We start from the raw sequence: 17,817 nt of genomic DNA, 5'->3' as shown, positions 1-17,817 counted from the left end.
GGGTGCCCAGATCGGGCACTAGTCACCGCCTACGGGGTTGGGTCGTGACAGTTATGGTGTTGAAAAATATTCTAAATCTGATTAAGAAAAGGGGGATAAAGGATTAGATGGTCGTTGAAACTAAAAGTTTGGTGTTGAATTTTTCTTTAAATCTAATTAACTATGATAAAGGATTAGAAATTGGTATTGGAATGTAATGAGTTTTGGTGTTGAAAAGTATACATCCTAAATCATTAACTAATAAAATAAGAAGGTTGTTTATTTTTACAACAAGTCCCAGTGATCTATTTAACTCCACTGTGGATGCACATGAATAGCTATTAGGATTAGTTGAATATCATTTCTCTACCTGACAGAAAAACAACACTTGAGAAAACTGAAGTTGGAGATGTTCACACATATATGGAGGGTGCTTTCATAATTGTTGTTTGTTTAGCTTACAAGAGCATTAAGTCTTTACATTTGTGGATTAGGCATGGAGGGCAATGATACCTTTTTTCCCTCCGGTGAACGGTTGTAAGTCAATTGTGAGAACTATTGAACATACTTTTTGATCGAGTTGGATGAATGTGCAACTCTACAACGATCTGGTTTGTGGCTGGGAGAGATGCAGTCTATAGGGGGAATTTCTGCAGTGCAAGAAGTATATGGAATGGGAGAAACTAAATGTATTTGTGAACGGAAGTCCACTATTGTATACTCTTTGAAGTTCTGATGTAAATGACATTTTATAGTGATGAGTATATTGCAGAATTTTCTTTACGAGTGTTGTGATAGAATTTATTTATTTTATGCGAGGATATTATAATATTATAAAGGCCGCCTCGGTAAGAATAACCAGTACCTAAGTTTTTAGTGTTTGACTTTTTACTGATATATTTCTTTGGTCACTATTGACAGGGGCGGACCTACATGGTTTCAAGCGGATTCATATGAACCCACTTCGTTGAAAAATTACACTGTATATATATGTATATTTAATCTGTCTTTGAAAGAATACAAGGTAAATTTTAAACCTACAACAAATGAGCTTTCTTTTTCTTTTAAGCATTTAACCACTGCAAAAAGAAAACTAACAGATTTGTTAGCTTCTTTGCGTATTTATTTTTTAATATATTGAACCCGCTTGGTGAAAATCTTGGGTCCGCCACTGAGTCTATTGATAATGCTTGTTGCCTTATTGAACCTTTCCTATCAGGTTGTATGAACTTTTCTCAACAAACCTTTGATCTTTTATGTGTCTTCTACACTTTTGATCTTTTGTCTCTTTACCTTTATTAACAATACACAACAGTCTATTCTGCATCACAAATGATATATATGTAAATTTTAAAGAGTAAGCTCATCTTCTCAACCATTATGATTGGGTCTAGTTATAAAATAAGATAGACATAATGGGTGATCACTTGGAGGCAAAGTCATCAAGTAAACATAGGAAGTGGAGGATTTCCCCCGTATTTTGCATTTTATTGTCGCTTGTAAAGCACTTTATTTTTAAGTTATAGTTTCATGTTGTGAGGGGTATCTTTTAGTATGGTTATAAAATATATAGAATTATAAAAGCTTCTTTTAATTAAATTAAATGGTATTCTCTGAAAAAGTTGGCGGGAGATCTCCACAAATATTGGTCTACTTTTGGTGACTGAGCCGTCTACACTAGGAGTTTTGGATGCATGATTAGAAGAACAAAAGATGAAACTAGTGAATCAATTTGTTGGACTATCGTTTATGCGAATAGATATAACAATGTGTGATTATGCCCATCTTTTAGATGTTTTGATCAAGCCCAACTTTTCTATGAAGAAAAGAGTTTGAATCTTTCAATCTTATGTTGTGGTTTTAGTATTACATTACGTGGAAGGTCCCATTGTTTTAAAAGGCGAAGTGTTTTACATAGGCTTGGGCGAGATGTAAGCCCCACAGATCTTCATGTTATGTTAATTTTTATATTAGCAATAATAATAGGAAAAAAAATATAGAAAAACTTTAAATTAAGTGTTGAAATTAATACTAGGAGTTCTAACATAACCATATAAATAATACAAAAAAAATTACTGTATAAATTACAGTAGCCCCACTTTAATGTCCTAACAGATAGTGCAATTTTTTCTATTGTACTATTTTATGGTAAGAAATAAACTTATCTAGCACAAAACAGATATTGAAAGAAACAGCCGCAAACCCACGCTTGGACTGAAAGGATGTGTTCGTTCAAAGTAAAATGTCGTCGTTTTGAGATTAACAGGTTTGGTGTTAAACCTTTTGGCCAAAAATTGATTGGCTTTGAAGTTTGAACTGTTCTTTGGAACGTAAGTTATATGTCAAAACATAACGAAATTGAAGAAAGAAATATAGTACAGTACTTGTTAGACATTTTCTTTTCATGTTCTCCAATTCCCACCCGATTGTATCCTTTGACTGTTTAGTTTGACACATATTTGTTCTTCACTCTTAAATTTCTGAAGTAGATGATTTAGTTAGAACTTAGAAGAACAAATTTTAATGGAATTAGTTCAGCCTAAGTCGTCCCGTCACCAATAAATGGACCAGCATAAGCCAAAAAAATAAAAAAATAAAAAATAATAATAAAAGAAGAGAATTGATGGGGGGAAGGTATATCGAAAAACAAAGAGGGAGAAAATGGCAATTCCCCAATTTTCTTACATTCACCCCATTTTGAGTATTCGGTACTCTGCTTCTGTTAAATACACAAAAAGAGTTTGGTCATTTTATTTAACTAGTTAACTTGTCCGCGCTTCTCGCGGTAATTAGATAATCATAAATTTACTAATTAACTTTTTTATATTTCTTAAATAAGCATGTAAAGAATGAAAGATTCAAGATTTTTGATCTGTTTACGTGCATATGGATACAGTTTGAAAATACGTTTGTTACTTTGTAAATTCAATACTATGTGTATATGAGTATTAGTTTTATCCTTTCATTAAAAAATAAAGGTGATTGATTTCATAAGTTTCTTTTTATTAAAATCTAAATAAGACAATAAAATAAAGAATAATCAAAATAAAAATGCTCAGGATGAAATTGCACTAAATCCTCAAAATCTAATTGTGTTAATTTTCTTTTATAATTCTCGTCATTGTTTATTCATCCCTTTTCCCTCGGCTCTTTTCTTCTTCTTTCATGTCTATCTTCCCTTTCTTTCGTCTTTCTCTATCTTCTTATCACCTTCCATAATACTTCCCCTTCCACTCTAAAATAATCTCTTTTCATCCTCAAAATCACTTGTTCATACTCAAATTGCTCAAAGTGTCAAATATATTAAGTTCGATTTGGAAGCTTATCCTATGAATTCAACGCACACAAAAAATTACAGAAAGAATCCACAAGACTCACATGAAAAATATTTCAAACTTCGGTCTTCTTATATCTTTCCGTCAATTCACCTGAATATGTAATCACATTAGAATCATTAGAGAAAAGATAAAATAATAAAATCAAGAAAAACACCACAATAAAGAAAAAGAATGAGAAATAATTACCTAGCTTTTTTCCAGACCAAATCAAATTTATTCAAGAGGTGGAAACTTTACACGTCACCTCAAATCCTTTTACATTTTAAAAAAAAAAAATTCAAGAAAGAACTGAGGATTAGACTAACAAAATACAATTAATACAAAGTGTACTCATAAGCCTTGTTTTTGGTGGAGCATGAAATAGATTGCATTGTTTTCATGTTGTCAACGTTGCTCAGATTAATGACTTCACGCAAATTTCAAACTATAAAAATAGCATAATTATGTGAGAGCTCAATCAATATACCAACAATACAAGAGCACAACAAATTTCGGATGACCTTCCACGTGAAATCATAAAAACGTGGACAAAAAAAATCACATCAAGAATAAAAATAATTATGTTATCACAAAATGTACACTAACCTTACTTGATATACCTAAAGATCACGTCCTTTTGGAAGGAAAAAACACATTGAATGTATCAGTAAGGAAAAATACATAGTAACTTTTTATTGTTGATAAGTAAAACAAAGGCATAGCATATTCTACTATGGAATGGACATGTTATAATATTAAAAGAGGGGGATATAAATACAAGAAAAAAGATAATAAAACGTAAGGACCCACATTTTTGTTGGCCTCTAACTCCGTGGAAGACATCTGAAAACCAATCTCAAAAATTTACAACCCATACAAACTAACAAAAATTAAGAAAACAATACTGTGTAGTTACAATTATTGAGACTCCAAGCCGTGCCTTTTCTTTGTAAAGCATAGTGGAAGAGAATTAAAAGAATAAACAATTATAGTTTATGAATTTCATTTGTAGCTGTACTTGATAAAGTTAATTGAAATTTTAAAACAAACCTTTTGGAGTTGAATGAAATTGCTTGGCGATTTGCGAGAAGGATAATAACGCAAAAACGGCACTCACCATTTTAACTGGTGAGTCTTCAATAACAAATCCACTATTTCATCTGAGTGAAAATTTCCTTAGCGCATTTCCTTAAAAACACAACCTTACAACAGAAGGAGCTGGGCAACTACCCATATTTAAAGAGAAGACCATATTAGTTTCTAAAACAACGTTACATTCCCTTCAGGAATATCCTATAGGATAGAAGTTAAAAAGTTTGTAACTGGCCTAAAATTATAACCTTTAGTTAATGATTCCATCAATTGGATAAAATTAATCACCAATATTTAAGAGAGTTAAAGGAGTGTCTTTTGGATTTTTTATTACCATAATTCATACATAGAAAAAAGTAGGAAAAATTCAAAAAAAGGAGAAAAAAGATAAATAGCATTCTAGGCCATAGAGAGGTGCCACATCACCTTGTCTATGCCTAGCTTTGTATTATATATAGATTGCTACCAGAAATGCATGGGGTCATATATTAGTCTAATCTAATATTGTAAGTAATTAATCTGCTAGTATTGAATTCTACATTTATTCTTGGAAGAATTAAAGGAAACAAGGAAAAGTTCATTTATTTGGCCTGCTTATAGGTTGGATTTTAGAGAAAAATCTAACTAATTTTAATACTATCAAGTTTCTAAAAAATTCTAAAATTGCAGAGTAATTATTTTTATAAAATAAGATAGACATAATGGGTGATCACTTGGAGGCAAAGTAATCAGGTAAACATAGGAAGTGGCGGATTACCCCCGTAATTTGCATTTATTGTCGCTTGTAAAGCACTTTATTTTTAAGTTATAGTTTATGTTGTGAGGCCGTGAGGGGTATATTTTAGTATGGTTATACATATTTTTTTTCTACCGAATTCTAAAAGCTTCTTTAATTAAATTAAATGGTATGCTCTGGAAAGGTTAGTAGGAGATCTCCACAAATATTGGTCTACTTTGGTGACTGAGCCGCCTACACTAGGAGTTTTGGATGCATGATTAGAAAAACAAAAGATGAAACTAGTGAATCAATTTGTTGGACTATCATTTATCCAGATAGATACAACTATGTGTGATTATGCCCATCTTTTATATGTTTGATCACGTCCAATTTTTCTACGACGAAAAGAGTTTGAATCTTTCAATCTTATGTTGTGGTTTATAATACTACTTGGTCGGACCCGTTGTTTTAAAAGGCGAGGTGTTTTACATAGGCTTGGGTGGGGCGTATGCCCCACAAATCTTTATGTTATAGCAATAATTAATAGAAAAATTAAAAATATAGAAAAACTTTAAATCAAGTGTTGAAATTAATACTAAGAGTTCTAACATAACCATATAAATAATACAAAAAAAAATTATTATAAATTAAAGTAGCCCCACTGTTATGTCTTAACAAATAGTGCAATTTTTTCAATTTTACTTATTTTATGGTAAGAAATAAACGTTATCTAGCACAAGACAGATATTGATAGAAAAAACATGCCGAGCGAAAAAACCAGAAACTACCGTAAACCCACGCTTGGACTGAAAGGATGTGTTCTTTCAGAGCAAAAAAATCTGTCTTCTCTTTAAGCTCCATTAGTTAACTGGTTTGGTGTTAAACCTTTTGGCCAAAAATTGATTGGCTTTATACTGTTCTTTGGAACGTAATTTATATGTCAAAACATAACAAATTGAAGAAAGAAACATAGTACAGTACTTGTCAGTTTCTCTTGTACATTTTCTTTCATGTACTTCAATTCCCACCCGATTGTATCCTTTGACTGTTTAGTTTGACACATATTTGTTGAGTCCGGAGCCTAAAGGGCACTAAAATGCACAAAATAAACCAAAAGGGGTGCTCCATTCCACAATATACCAAAAGGGGTATAACGTGGAGGGGCCAACGTTATACCCCCCAAAAAAATTTCACTGTCAGACCAAAAAAAAAAAAAAAAATTTAAAGTATAACGTGGATGAGTCCACGTTATACAATCCTTATTCATCCTTCAGAAGCAAACATCATTGTCATTGTCATATATATTGTATAACGTGGATCAGTCCACGTTATACAATATATATATTTTACCCCCCAACGTTTTACAAAAATAGTTTGTAAAACGTTGGCCTGATTTAAATCATATCCGGCTGTTTTTTTTTTAAAAAAAAAATTCAGTGATTTTTTAATTTTTAACTCAAACATACGCCACAAGTCATATAATAATTAACTCAAACAAATAGTCTAACTCATACAATAATTAAATATGTGTTATATATGCGAACATAAAAAAAATACTAAAATATAAGTTAAATAAACGTCACACATTAACTGAGTAGTAAATGTTAAATTACATACGTTATTAAAAGGCACAAGACATATTATATATTCTTGGAAGATTACATAAGGAAACAACGATCGTACAACTTAGGAAAAAACATAAGAACCAACAAGTAACAACAACTACTAATTTCTGTCGGGGCAGCGATTCTTGTTATGACCAAGCTTGCACGTACTACACTTCCTAGCCATGCAAGCAAACAGGTCATAACAAGAATCACTGCCCCGACAGAAATCAGTAATTGTTGTTGCTTATTGGTTCTTATGTTTTTTCCTAAGTTGTACGATCGTTGTTTCCTTATGTAATCTTCCAAGAATATATAATATGCCTTGTGCCGTTTAATAACGTATGTAATTTAACATTTACTACTCAGTTAATGTGTGACGTTTATTTAACTTATATTTTAGTATTTTTTTTTTATGTTCGCATATATAACACATATTTAATTATTGTATGAGTTAAAATATTTGTTTGAGTTAATTATTATATGACTTGTGATGTATGTTTGAGTTAAAATTAAAAAAATCACTGAAATTTTTTTTATTAAAAAAATAGCCGGATATGATTTAAATCTAGCCAATGTTTTACAAACTATTTTTGTAAAACGTTGGGGGGTAAACGTGGACTGATCCACGTTATACAAATATAATTTTGTATAACGTGGATCAGTCCACGTTATACAATATATATGACAATGACAATGATGTTTGCTTCTGGATGAATAAGGATTGTATAACGTGGACTGATCCACGTTATATAAAATTATAAATTTTGTATATCGTGGATCAATCCACGTTATACTTTTAAATTTTTTTTTTTTGTTCTGACAGTGAAATTTTTTTGGGGGGTATAACGTTGGCCCCTCCACGTTATACCCCTTTTGGTTTATTTTGTGCATTTTAGTGCCCTTTAGGCTCCGGACTCCATATTTGTTCCTCACTCTTAAATTTCTAAAGTGGATGATTTAGTTAGAACCTAGAAGAACAAATTTTAATGGAATTAGTTTAGCCTAAGTCGTCCTGTCACCAGTAAATGTGCAAAAGAATTAATTACTGTCATAAGCAAAATTTTAATCCAGATAATTATAGTTATCAAGGGATTTTGCATGACATGGGTGCATATTTGTTGGAAATAAAACAATGTGATCGCAGTACTCATTGTATCAACAACAGGGGCAATAATGATGATGATTTCTTTAAAAATAAAAAATCATGAATTCCAGTAAGGCAATGTCGAAAAGAATTTCTAATAAAAAAGGATACATGAATTATGAATACAATTGTGGAAGTTACTTCCCGATTGAACAGTTGCATACATATAGAAAGGCACAATCTTTGGAGATTTCCTTGACGTTTTGCAACATAAGGCAGCAACTTTTGACGTGGAAGGCGAAAGACACAACATCAAATTAAGCAACGAATTAAGAAGAAAGCAACAATTAAAACGGGTTCAACATTCTTAACCTTTCTCTTTTATTTGTCAATTTTTCACGTTTTGTGATTTTGGCGAATTAGATTTCTAAAAATGTTATCATAGATTTTGCTTATTTATATTTTAATTCCCGTTAGTGAATATTTTGAATTTGACTATAATATATTGAGAGCTTACTTTTGAGTAGTGCAAATGCTATGAGTTACTTAAATTTTGTTTATTCATCGCCATAAGTTTTTGTGATTTGCAATCATGTTTACCTCGACAAAAAAATCATCATACGATGATCCATACTGATCATTCACAGAAATGTGTATTTTGTTCTTTCATGTGTAATTATTCACTCAATACATTGTTATAATAATATGAATATTATTTTGCAAAAGCATATATTACATGACGCGGCACACACGTGCAACACACGTGCAGAGAGACTAGATAGGTTAAATATCTAAACTTATAAACAGAGTAAGTATAAATGGCTTTAAACAAGAAAAAAGTTATAGCATATATAGCATCATGTACTTACTCATGGATTGTTAGCCCTGGAAGACTTGGAACCCGAACATCAATTTGTTCCTAACAACAGACAGAAGACTGCGTTTATTTTGAAACAAGAAAAAGAAGAATTTAAAATCTGACTGAAAAATCTGAGGCAGGACCTCTAAATTTATAGCCAAGTAGAGGTGTCTGTTCGGAAAACTAGGTGCGTTGCCTTACAAAAAAAAGGCGCAAGGAATAAAGTTATAAAACCTTCATTTCCCATTCACACGCACAAAAATAAAACTGATTAAATTCAAGTGGATAATTTAAGGATGAGAGAGATCCTTAATTTCAACTTGCTGTAGTGTTATTAGAAATAGCTGGTCGTTACGAGACTTATTTTAAGGCTAATCACTCTTACAAATCTATTGGGGTGAAGGATAACAGAACTGCTATCTATACTTGTGTGGTGACAATACTAGTTCATGGTAACCAAAGCATCAAAAACACATTTGTTAAGGGTGTGTTTGGTTGTTTACTTGTGTTAGACGAAAAGGGGAAATCCGAGCCATTTCTATAAACGGTAGGGGTATAAATAGGTCATTATTTCCTGAGGATATATTTGGACATTTTCCCTTTAAATAATGATTACAAAAATATAGGGGTATATTTGGACATTTTCCCTTTAAATAATAAATATAGGAATTTTACATAAATGACTACACTTTGGGGGTTTAAAATTTGCCATAGCTACAGTTTTAATATTTACATTGCGTAGCTACGATCTCCAATTTGTATTCAAAAAATGGCTCTTGTATTCATAAAACGGCTTAGCTGTATTCATGAATACAACGAATAAAATTTTTTCAAAAATTCTTTTCTTGTATTCAAGTTATACGTATTCAACTCAGTTGTATTCACGTCAATTGTATTCAACTCGATTGTATTCATTTATAGAAACTTTTACATTGTATTCACTTTATTGTATTTGAAAATCGGTGGTATTCAAACAACATAAATACAAAAAATTGTATTGAACTTGCACAAGCGAGTTGAATTTTCCCAAAAAAAAATAACGAATACACTCAAATCGAATACAAGAAATAAATTCATTGTATTCATTTGTATACACTTCAAATTTACTGTATTCATTTTGTATACAAAAAGATCTCCTTCGAAATACATGCGATAAAACATTGTATACACTATGTATACACTCCAATTTGAAATTAAAAAAAAAAATAAAAAGCTCGGATCGAGCGCCACGGAAAACGACCGGAGGAGCGACAACGACGTAGATACAAAAAAAAAAAAAAAGCTTTCTCTCTCTAAGAAAACAATAAAGCTCAGATATGTTGTTGATGATGAGGAGGTGGCGACGGCGGCGAGCGATGAATGACGCGGATCGAGCATAGCTCCGACGGACTTTGAAGCTTTGAAGCTTTGAAGCCATTAATGTAACTTTGGAGCTTTCTCTCTCTAGAAAAACAAAGAGATTTAAGGATAGAGAGAGAACGGCGACGGTGGTGGAACTCCGGGAGATCTCCATGGTGGCGGTGCGGTGGCGGTGGAGAAAGAAGAAGCGGCGGTGGAGATCACCATGGTTGTTGGAGAAAAAGAAGACGGCTTGGAGAGAGATGTGATGGAGGAGAGAGAAAATGGAGGAAAATGGGAGGAGATTGTGAGGGAATAGAGAGAAAATAGTCTTAAATATTAAATACAATATAATTTTACTATACTAGTTATCTTGTGTAATTGACATATATGATTTAGCTATGAGATGTAATTTAGGCAAAATATAGCTACTAAATATAAATAAGGCTTAATGTTCTCCATACCATGTAGATTTCTCAATAAATAATGATTACAAAAAATAATGATATTTAATGATTAATCCTAGTCAACCCTAGGAAGGATCTCAATTCGTTAGAAGTGGACCAAGACATTGCCCGTCCATACTATTGAGACGCATCAATTTTGTTATGATAACATAGTAATGGTCTAATGGAGATCCTAACATTCCTTCCTACCAAGTCCCTCATGCAATTCAAGTATTGAGGTTTATAGTGAGAATGGGGGAGCAAGGGTAGTGTTTCAATAAGTGGAACTAGAAAGAATGTATAGCTAATTGTTCTTGTATTGGTTAGTATCACAATGATCGAGAGGACTAATTTGTGCAAGAATTAATATGGGTCATTGCTAAATCGTACTTCTGATTGAGGAGAGGCTATATGTAAAACAGAAGTATGCACTGCACTACATAGTTTAGGGAACATTCAGCATGTTAATTTAGTGGATTTTGCTCTTATTTTGGACTTGGAAAGCTACTTTAGTCGAATGTTGTTGGCAACCATGAGGGATTATGTACTACCCGAGTGGATATCTATCACAACCAAGGTTGATGTATGTAGCTTTGGAATGATACTATTGAAACTCATAGGTAGTCGACGGACCGATTAGAGGGCAGAATAGAAGAGAAGTGGTTTCTCTCACCATGGGCAGCACGACAGATAATAGATGGAAACGTTCATAGATGAAAGGCTATGTGGAATGTATAATATCACGGAGGCAGAACGTGTGGGAATGGTAGCGGTTTGGTGCATTCATCAATTAGGCATTCCATAGGAATGGTGGTTAAAATGTTGGGAAGAAATAGGCTACGTGGAATGTATAATATCGGGGAATTCTTTTGTGGAATCTGATAACAGGGCATCACGAGCTCAGGTTATAATCCACAACTCTCAATAGATTCTCAAGCTTCAGTTTAGGTCTGTTTCTCAACGAGTCACTGTCTAGGCGTGATGTTCATTAAAAAGGAGATTTGTTCAATTGAAAATATGAATTGAGATACAAAACATAACAAGAGATAGATAGTCTTTTGATACGATAAGCTGAGGCTACAATCAGCACCATAAAGGACCAAAACCAAGAAACTTAATTCAATGATACCATGCCTTGTGCTTTAATATGAACACGGCAACAAAGACGTAAAGCCTTCGACAAAGCAGACTCATTGACAACCTGATTATACAAGCTCTCCTTATAACAAGAAATTAATCTGAGGAAATGTAATCTAAGAAATTAATGAGTGAAAAACCCATAATTGAGTCAAATATGTCAGGAAATTAATGGTCCACCTCTCCACGTTTAATTGTTACTAAGCTCTCCTTATAACAATATACCCCACAGCCACCAAAATCTGGGTCACCCTTCAGCCCCGAATGACGAAATCCAAGATGTCTCATCTTCTTCGTCCGAACATTATAGGAGACCAGTCGAAAAGCTTTGGTTACCAGAATGAGAGAGCTATAATAGAAAGACTTAATGCGTGTGAAGCATTGAAAGGTAGCAAGTTTGTTCCAGACCCCTGGTTGGATCATTACCCATATATCAAAAAAAAAAATCCGCCAACTCTGCTCAAGATGGCAATGGAATCATCAAGCAATATTAGATGCGGGGCATTCGGCACAAGCCTAACAGAGTGACCATCTGGTCCTCTAATCTCTTCAAACACCTCACTCCCAAAGTTGAATAAAAGAATGCTGCAGTTTTCCATCCCACATAGCAGCCAGTAATAAGCTCCATTCAAATAAGTAGTACCATATGTGCGGTCCCTTGACGCATACATTTTTTGATAACTGGGGTTTATAGGAATCTTTAGGTCTGAAAATTCTCCATGAGTCCCGGGAACAGGAATAGACCGCTGCATGTACATCATTATAATCAAAGAAGTACCGAAAGTGAACCACCTTATAGTCATTAGTCAAGGGGTCTAATCCGACCCCAAGGCGAGAGCCGTCACCGATTTCGAGTGGAGGGAGGGGGGAGTCTCACCTCCCTGGTGGCAGGATTCCATAATGCACACGAGATTAGTTCATCATCGAATTGGCACTCCAAATAAAATAGGCCATCCACAGAACCTAAGAGGGTCGCCATACCTCTAAGCCTCTGGGGAATATTTTCTTGATTTTGATCATCCGAAATAATCAAGGGAATGGGAGGGGAATCGTCATCATCATCAGGTGCACCACAATCATAAATCAGGAGTTTATTTTTGCTACAATTCAAGTGTTGTTGAATGAAACTAGGACTTTTGATAAGAGCATACCAGTTATTGCAGCCGCATTTGAATAGCAACAACGAATTTCACAGGCAATCTAACAGAATCTCCCTTGCTAAATCTTCAGGGAAAGCCCGACAATTATCGCTGGCAGCCATAGTAGTTTACTCAGAAGCGGAGCCAAAATTTGAAGCTTTGAGGTTCAATGGTTCAACCAGCAATTGGAAGGATACTCTTTTAGGATAAATTGATTAGTGACAGACACTTGCTAACAGTGAAGAAGTTCTGATAGCAGCTGTAGTCCTTCTAATAAATTGCTGTCCATATGGCTGGTCGTTTCTGTTACTATATCAATCTACCAGTGTAAGAAATTGTATTCTACATTTTAGTCATGGAAATCTAAAAGAGAAAAAGAATAACTTTGAGGCGGGAAAGTTACTACTAAAAGAGAAGAATGATTAAGGGCATCACAAAAATCAATAGTACTGTATGCTTTTAAGGAGTTACTAAAAATAAAAGGGCCACCAATTGTTCATCTGCATAACAAAATAGACAGAAAGAGATACGAGCAGTAGATGAACAATAACCATGTAGCTAGCTAGAACAACAAAAAATATATATTCTAAAAGTAAGGAAAATATTAAAACCAAAATAAATAAAAACATCCTTTGCTTTTCCATGTCATAAAATTTCTTCTAAATTTGTGGTAAGAGAAGATTTACGATTGATAGAGAATAGTTTGGTGAGATTCTAGTTAACATGTTGATTACTTTGCCTCCAAGTGATCACCCATTATCCCATTGTTAGCCCCGAACATCAATTTGTTCCTAACAACAGACAAGAGGAACATATTATGGAGCCCATATAATTCACCGGAGGACGAAGCAAATCACACGACAATGATTTTATTTTGAAACAAGAAAAAGAACTTAAAATATCTGAGGCAAGGCCTCTGAATATTTAGCCAACGAGAGGTGTCTGTTCGGAAAACTAGGTGCACTGCCTTTACAAATAATGGCGTGAGGAATAAAGGTATAAGACCTTCATTTCCCATTCACACACACACAAATAAAACTGATTAAAATCAAATGGATGATTTAAGGATGAGAGAGATCCTTAATTTCAACTTGGTGTAGTGTTATTAGAAATAGCTGGTCGTTACGAGATTTATTTTAAAGCTAATCACATTCATCACTTACATTTCCATTGGGGTGAAGGATAACAGAACTGCTATCTATACTTGTATGATGACAATACTAGTTCATGGTAACCAAAGCATCATAGCCACATCTATTAGGGGTGCCTTTGGTTGTTTACTTGTGTTAGCCGAAAAGAGGAAATCCGAGTTTAGGTTCTCTCAATAGATTCTCAAGCTTCAGTTTAGGTCTGTTTCTCTAGGAGTCACTGTCTAGGCATGTTGTTCATTAAAAAAGAGATTTGTTCAATTGGAAATTGGAATCGAAATACAAAGAGTAACAAGAGAAAGATAGTCTTGTGATACGAGAAGTTGAGGCTACAATCAGCACCTTCAATGATACTATGCCTTGTGCTTTAATATGAATGCGGCAACAAAGATGTAAAGCCTTCCTCAAAGCAGACTCATTGACAACCTGATTCTACAAAGCATATCATCAAGATTGCAGCACTCAGACCATAAATACAATAAAGGACATAAGTCGATCATTTGACTAAATCAAAGTGTTTTACTAGTTAAACATAGTACAACTGTTGCAGCAAGCATCAAATTCAAGGATTTGAAGATCAAAAGACAACTACTCTATCTTAAGGATGATGATAACTAAGAAAGGCAGGGTGGCACCCAAGTAGAAGAGTGGGTTTACCCGGATCACAGAATGTGCTAACATATCATCTGCTCAAGTAATCTTATAAGCACAATGCCACACAATTTATGACAGCAATCAGAAGTATGTAAATGATAAAAGATTGAGTGAACATGCTTATAAGCTCGATTCAGCAAGTGTGCCGCATATCATGTGATGCACTTGTTAGAAAGCTCAATGGAGGAGTCAGTCAAATATGTCAGGAAATAAATGGTCCACCTCTCCACGTTTAATTGTTACTAAGCTCTCCTTATAACAATATACCCCACAGCCACCAAAATCTGGGTCATCCTTCAGGCCCAAATGACGAAATCCAAGACGCCTCGTCTTATTTGTCCGAACATTATAGGAGAGCAGTTGAAAAGCTTTTGTTACCAGAATGAGAGAGCTATCATAGAAAGACTTAATGCGTGTGAAGCATTGAAAGGTAACAAGTTTGTTCCATACCCCTGGTTGGATCATTACCCATATATCAAAAAAAAAAAAATGGTCAACTCCGTTCAAGATGGCAATGGAATCATCAAGCAATATTAGATACGGGGCATTCGGCACAAGCCTAACAGAGTGACCATCTGGTCCTTCAATCTCTTCAAACACCTCACTCCCAAAGTTGAATAAAAGAATGCTGCAGTTTTCCATCCCACATAGCAGCCAGTAATAAGCTCCATTCAAATAAGTAGTACCATATGTCCATCCGTGGAGGCATACATTGTTTGATAAGTGGGGTTTATAGGAATCTTTAGGTCTGAAAATTCTCCATGAGTCTCGGGAACAGGAATAGACCGCTGCATTTACATCATTATAATCAAAGGAGTACTGAAAGTGAACCACCTTATAGTCCTTAGTCAAGGGGTCTAATCCGAACCCAAGGTGAGAGCCGTCACTGATTTCGGGTGGAGGGAGGGGGAGGGGTCTCACCTCCCTGGTGGCAGGATTCCATAATGCACACGAGATTAGTTCACCATCGAATTGGCACTCCAAATAAAATAGGCCATCCACACAACCTAAGAGGGTCGCCATACCTCTAAACCTCTGGGGGGGAATATTTTCTTGACTTTGATCATCCAAAATAATCAAGGGAATGGGAGGGGAATCATCAGGTGCACCATTATCATAAATCAGGAGTTTATTTTTCCTACAATTCAAGTGTTGTTGAATGAAACTACGACTTTTGATAAGACCATACCACTTCTTGCAGCAGCATTTGAATCGCAACAACGATTTCACAGGCAATCTCCCCAGAATCTCCCTTGCTAAATCTTCAGGGAAAGCCCCACAAAGCAACATGGCATAAGGAGAAATAATAAAGGAAGAGAATTGAGTATCGAAAAACAAAGAGGAAGAAAATGGCAATTCCCCAATATTTTTTTTTTTACTTTTTCCGATCTGTCCGTCACTCTCTCTTTCTATGTGTGATTGTGTGTCTCTTTCCGCTTTCTATTCTATCTGTTCTCTCTCTATCTCTATATGTTGGTCCCTTTTTCCCTTTTTATCTGATGTGTGTGTATATTGTTTTTTACTCCCTCCGTTTCAATTTATGTGAACTTATTTAATTGGATATAATATTTAAAAAAAAGTGAAAACTTTTGAAATTTATGGTTCAAAATAAGTCTTGAATATCTGTGTGGCTGTAAATTATTTCATAAAGTAAATTTATTTCTAAATTAATAAAGAGGTTATTTATTTTGACACGAATTAAAAAAATAGGTTCACATAAATTGAAACAGTATGAAAAATGATTAGGGGACCACCCAAAAATAATACTCCCCCTCCAATTTTTGTCACGTGTCCCCTCCCTTTCTTTTTAATATCTGTTTTTTCCTTTTCCGTGCCTTTTCGTGTGATGTGTATCTCGCGTAGGTGTCTGAAAACGTGTGTTGTAAAATGAAGTGGGAGGAATTAATTTGTTGGGAGGAATCTTATGAGGTGAAACTTTTTGATAGGTCCTCTTTTTTTGTCTTTTTTTTTATTTTAATAAAAATTTAAATATATTTATAAGCATATTAACCACCTAATTTTTAGACTAAGAAAAATACAAATTTATATATTTAAATCCGGTTAAAATGAAAAGAATATTTTTTGAAATTTTCTCTTTATCTTAAATACGACTCTATTTTTTGTATTATATATTTTTTATTTTCACAAAAAACAACTAAAATGAGATAAATTCTGGAATAGCAAGATTAAGCCGAAAAGAAATATTGAATGTTAAAAATCGTGTAAAACAATTCGGGGAGGGTAAAAAATTACGTGTCTACAGTTATAAAATCATTAATTTCACACACGGCCATTAATTCCTTTGGAAGCCATATCCGATGCCACTAATTAAAAAGAAATAATCACCTTACCTATATTTGGATTTTATGATATGATGCACGTCATTAGCGTATCAAATGCAATTGATACTACTTGTGGCCTAAAGAATTTTCATATTCCTCTATAAATAGCTATAGCCCTGTCACATTTTATCAGCAAACAGATATACTTGCAATTGCGAGCTTAACAACATAAAGTATTAATATGGAATTATTAACTATATTGATTTTGTTGTAAAATTAAGCTAAAAGAGTAATAATAGTAAAGGATGAAAATAATAGAAATAGAGAGAGACAAGAGAGGAGAGATTTCTTATTCATCCTAATGTGTTCAAGTGTCTACAAGTATGTACAATATGAATCCCTATGCCTCTATTTATAGTGGTGCATAGAGGCATATAAAAGGGTAGATATAAATATGACATTCAACATATGAGAATGTGGGGAAGATCACGCGGGGTGAAGGAGACATTACATTAAACCTTTTGAGATCATGGGAGGGAAGTGGGAATTTATTTCTAGAGTGGTGGACATCCACACTTATTATTTCACAACACTCCCCCTTGGATGTCCATGTCTTAATAGATGATGTGTCTCGTTAAAACCTCACTAGGAAGTGAGAAAAAATCCTAGTGAAGGAAAAAGAGTATACATATCTCGTAATACGCATTGCTAGCTGCCTCATTAAAAACCTTGCCAGGAAAACCCGGTGGGACAAAACCTCATAAAAAAAAGAGTACAAGCCGTGTATTATACTCCCCCGATAAAAGTATCACTTAATTCTTGGAGACAACACATCCAAATCTTGTATATCAACTTCTCAAATGTCGGTAGTTAGCAATGCTTTACCGAACATGTCCGTCAACTTATCAATCGAGCGTATTTATTGAAAACCTATTTCACCTTTCGTCAAGATCATGTCCGGAAAATAACTTTTGAGGAATGTGTTGTATTTTGTCTCCTTTGTTATATCCTTCTTTC

General features: G+C 34.0%; 1 protein-coding gene across 1 annotated transcript; it reads right to left on the bottom strand.

Moving 5' to 3' along the window:
• Positions 1 to 14,158: 14,158 nt before the first annotated feature.
• LOC132033235 (putative F-box protein At3g10430) lies at positions 14,159 to 15,852 on the bottom strand. Its single transcript, XM_059423149.1, has one exon. The coding sequence runs from the start codon at positions 15,806 to 15,808 to the stop codon at positions 14,708 to 14,710; it is 1,101 nt and encodes a 366-aa protein (XP_059279132.1). The 5' UTR covers positions 15,809 to 15,852; the 3' UTR covers positions 14,159 to 14,707.
• Positions 15,853 to 17,817: the final 1,965 nt, after the last annotated feature.

Source organism: Lycium ferocissimum, chromosome 10, assembly GCF_029784015.1.
Source record: "Lycium ferocissimum isolate CSIRO_LF1 chromosome 10, AGI_CSIRO_Lferr_CH_V1, whole genome shotgun sequence".
NCBI classification, from domain to species: Eukaryota; Viridiplantae; Streptophyta; class Magnoliopsida; order Solanales; family Solanaceae; genus Lycium; species Lycium ferocissimum.
The sequence above is the reverse complement of the archived record's forward strand: the minus strand, read 5'-3'. Positions and strand labels throughout refer to the sequence as shown.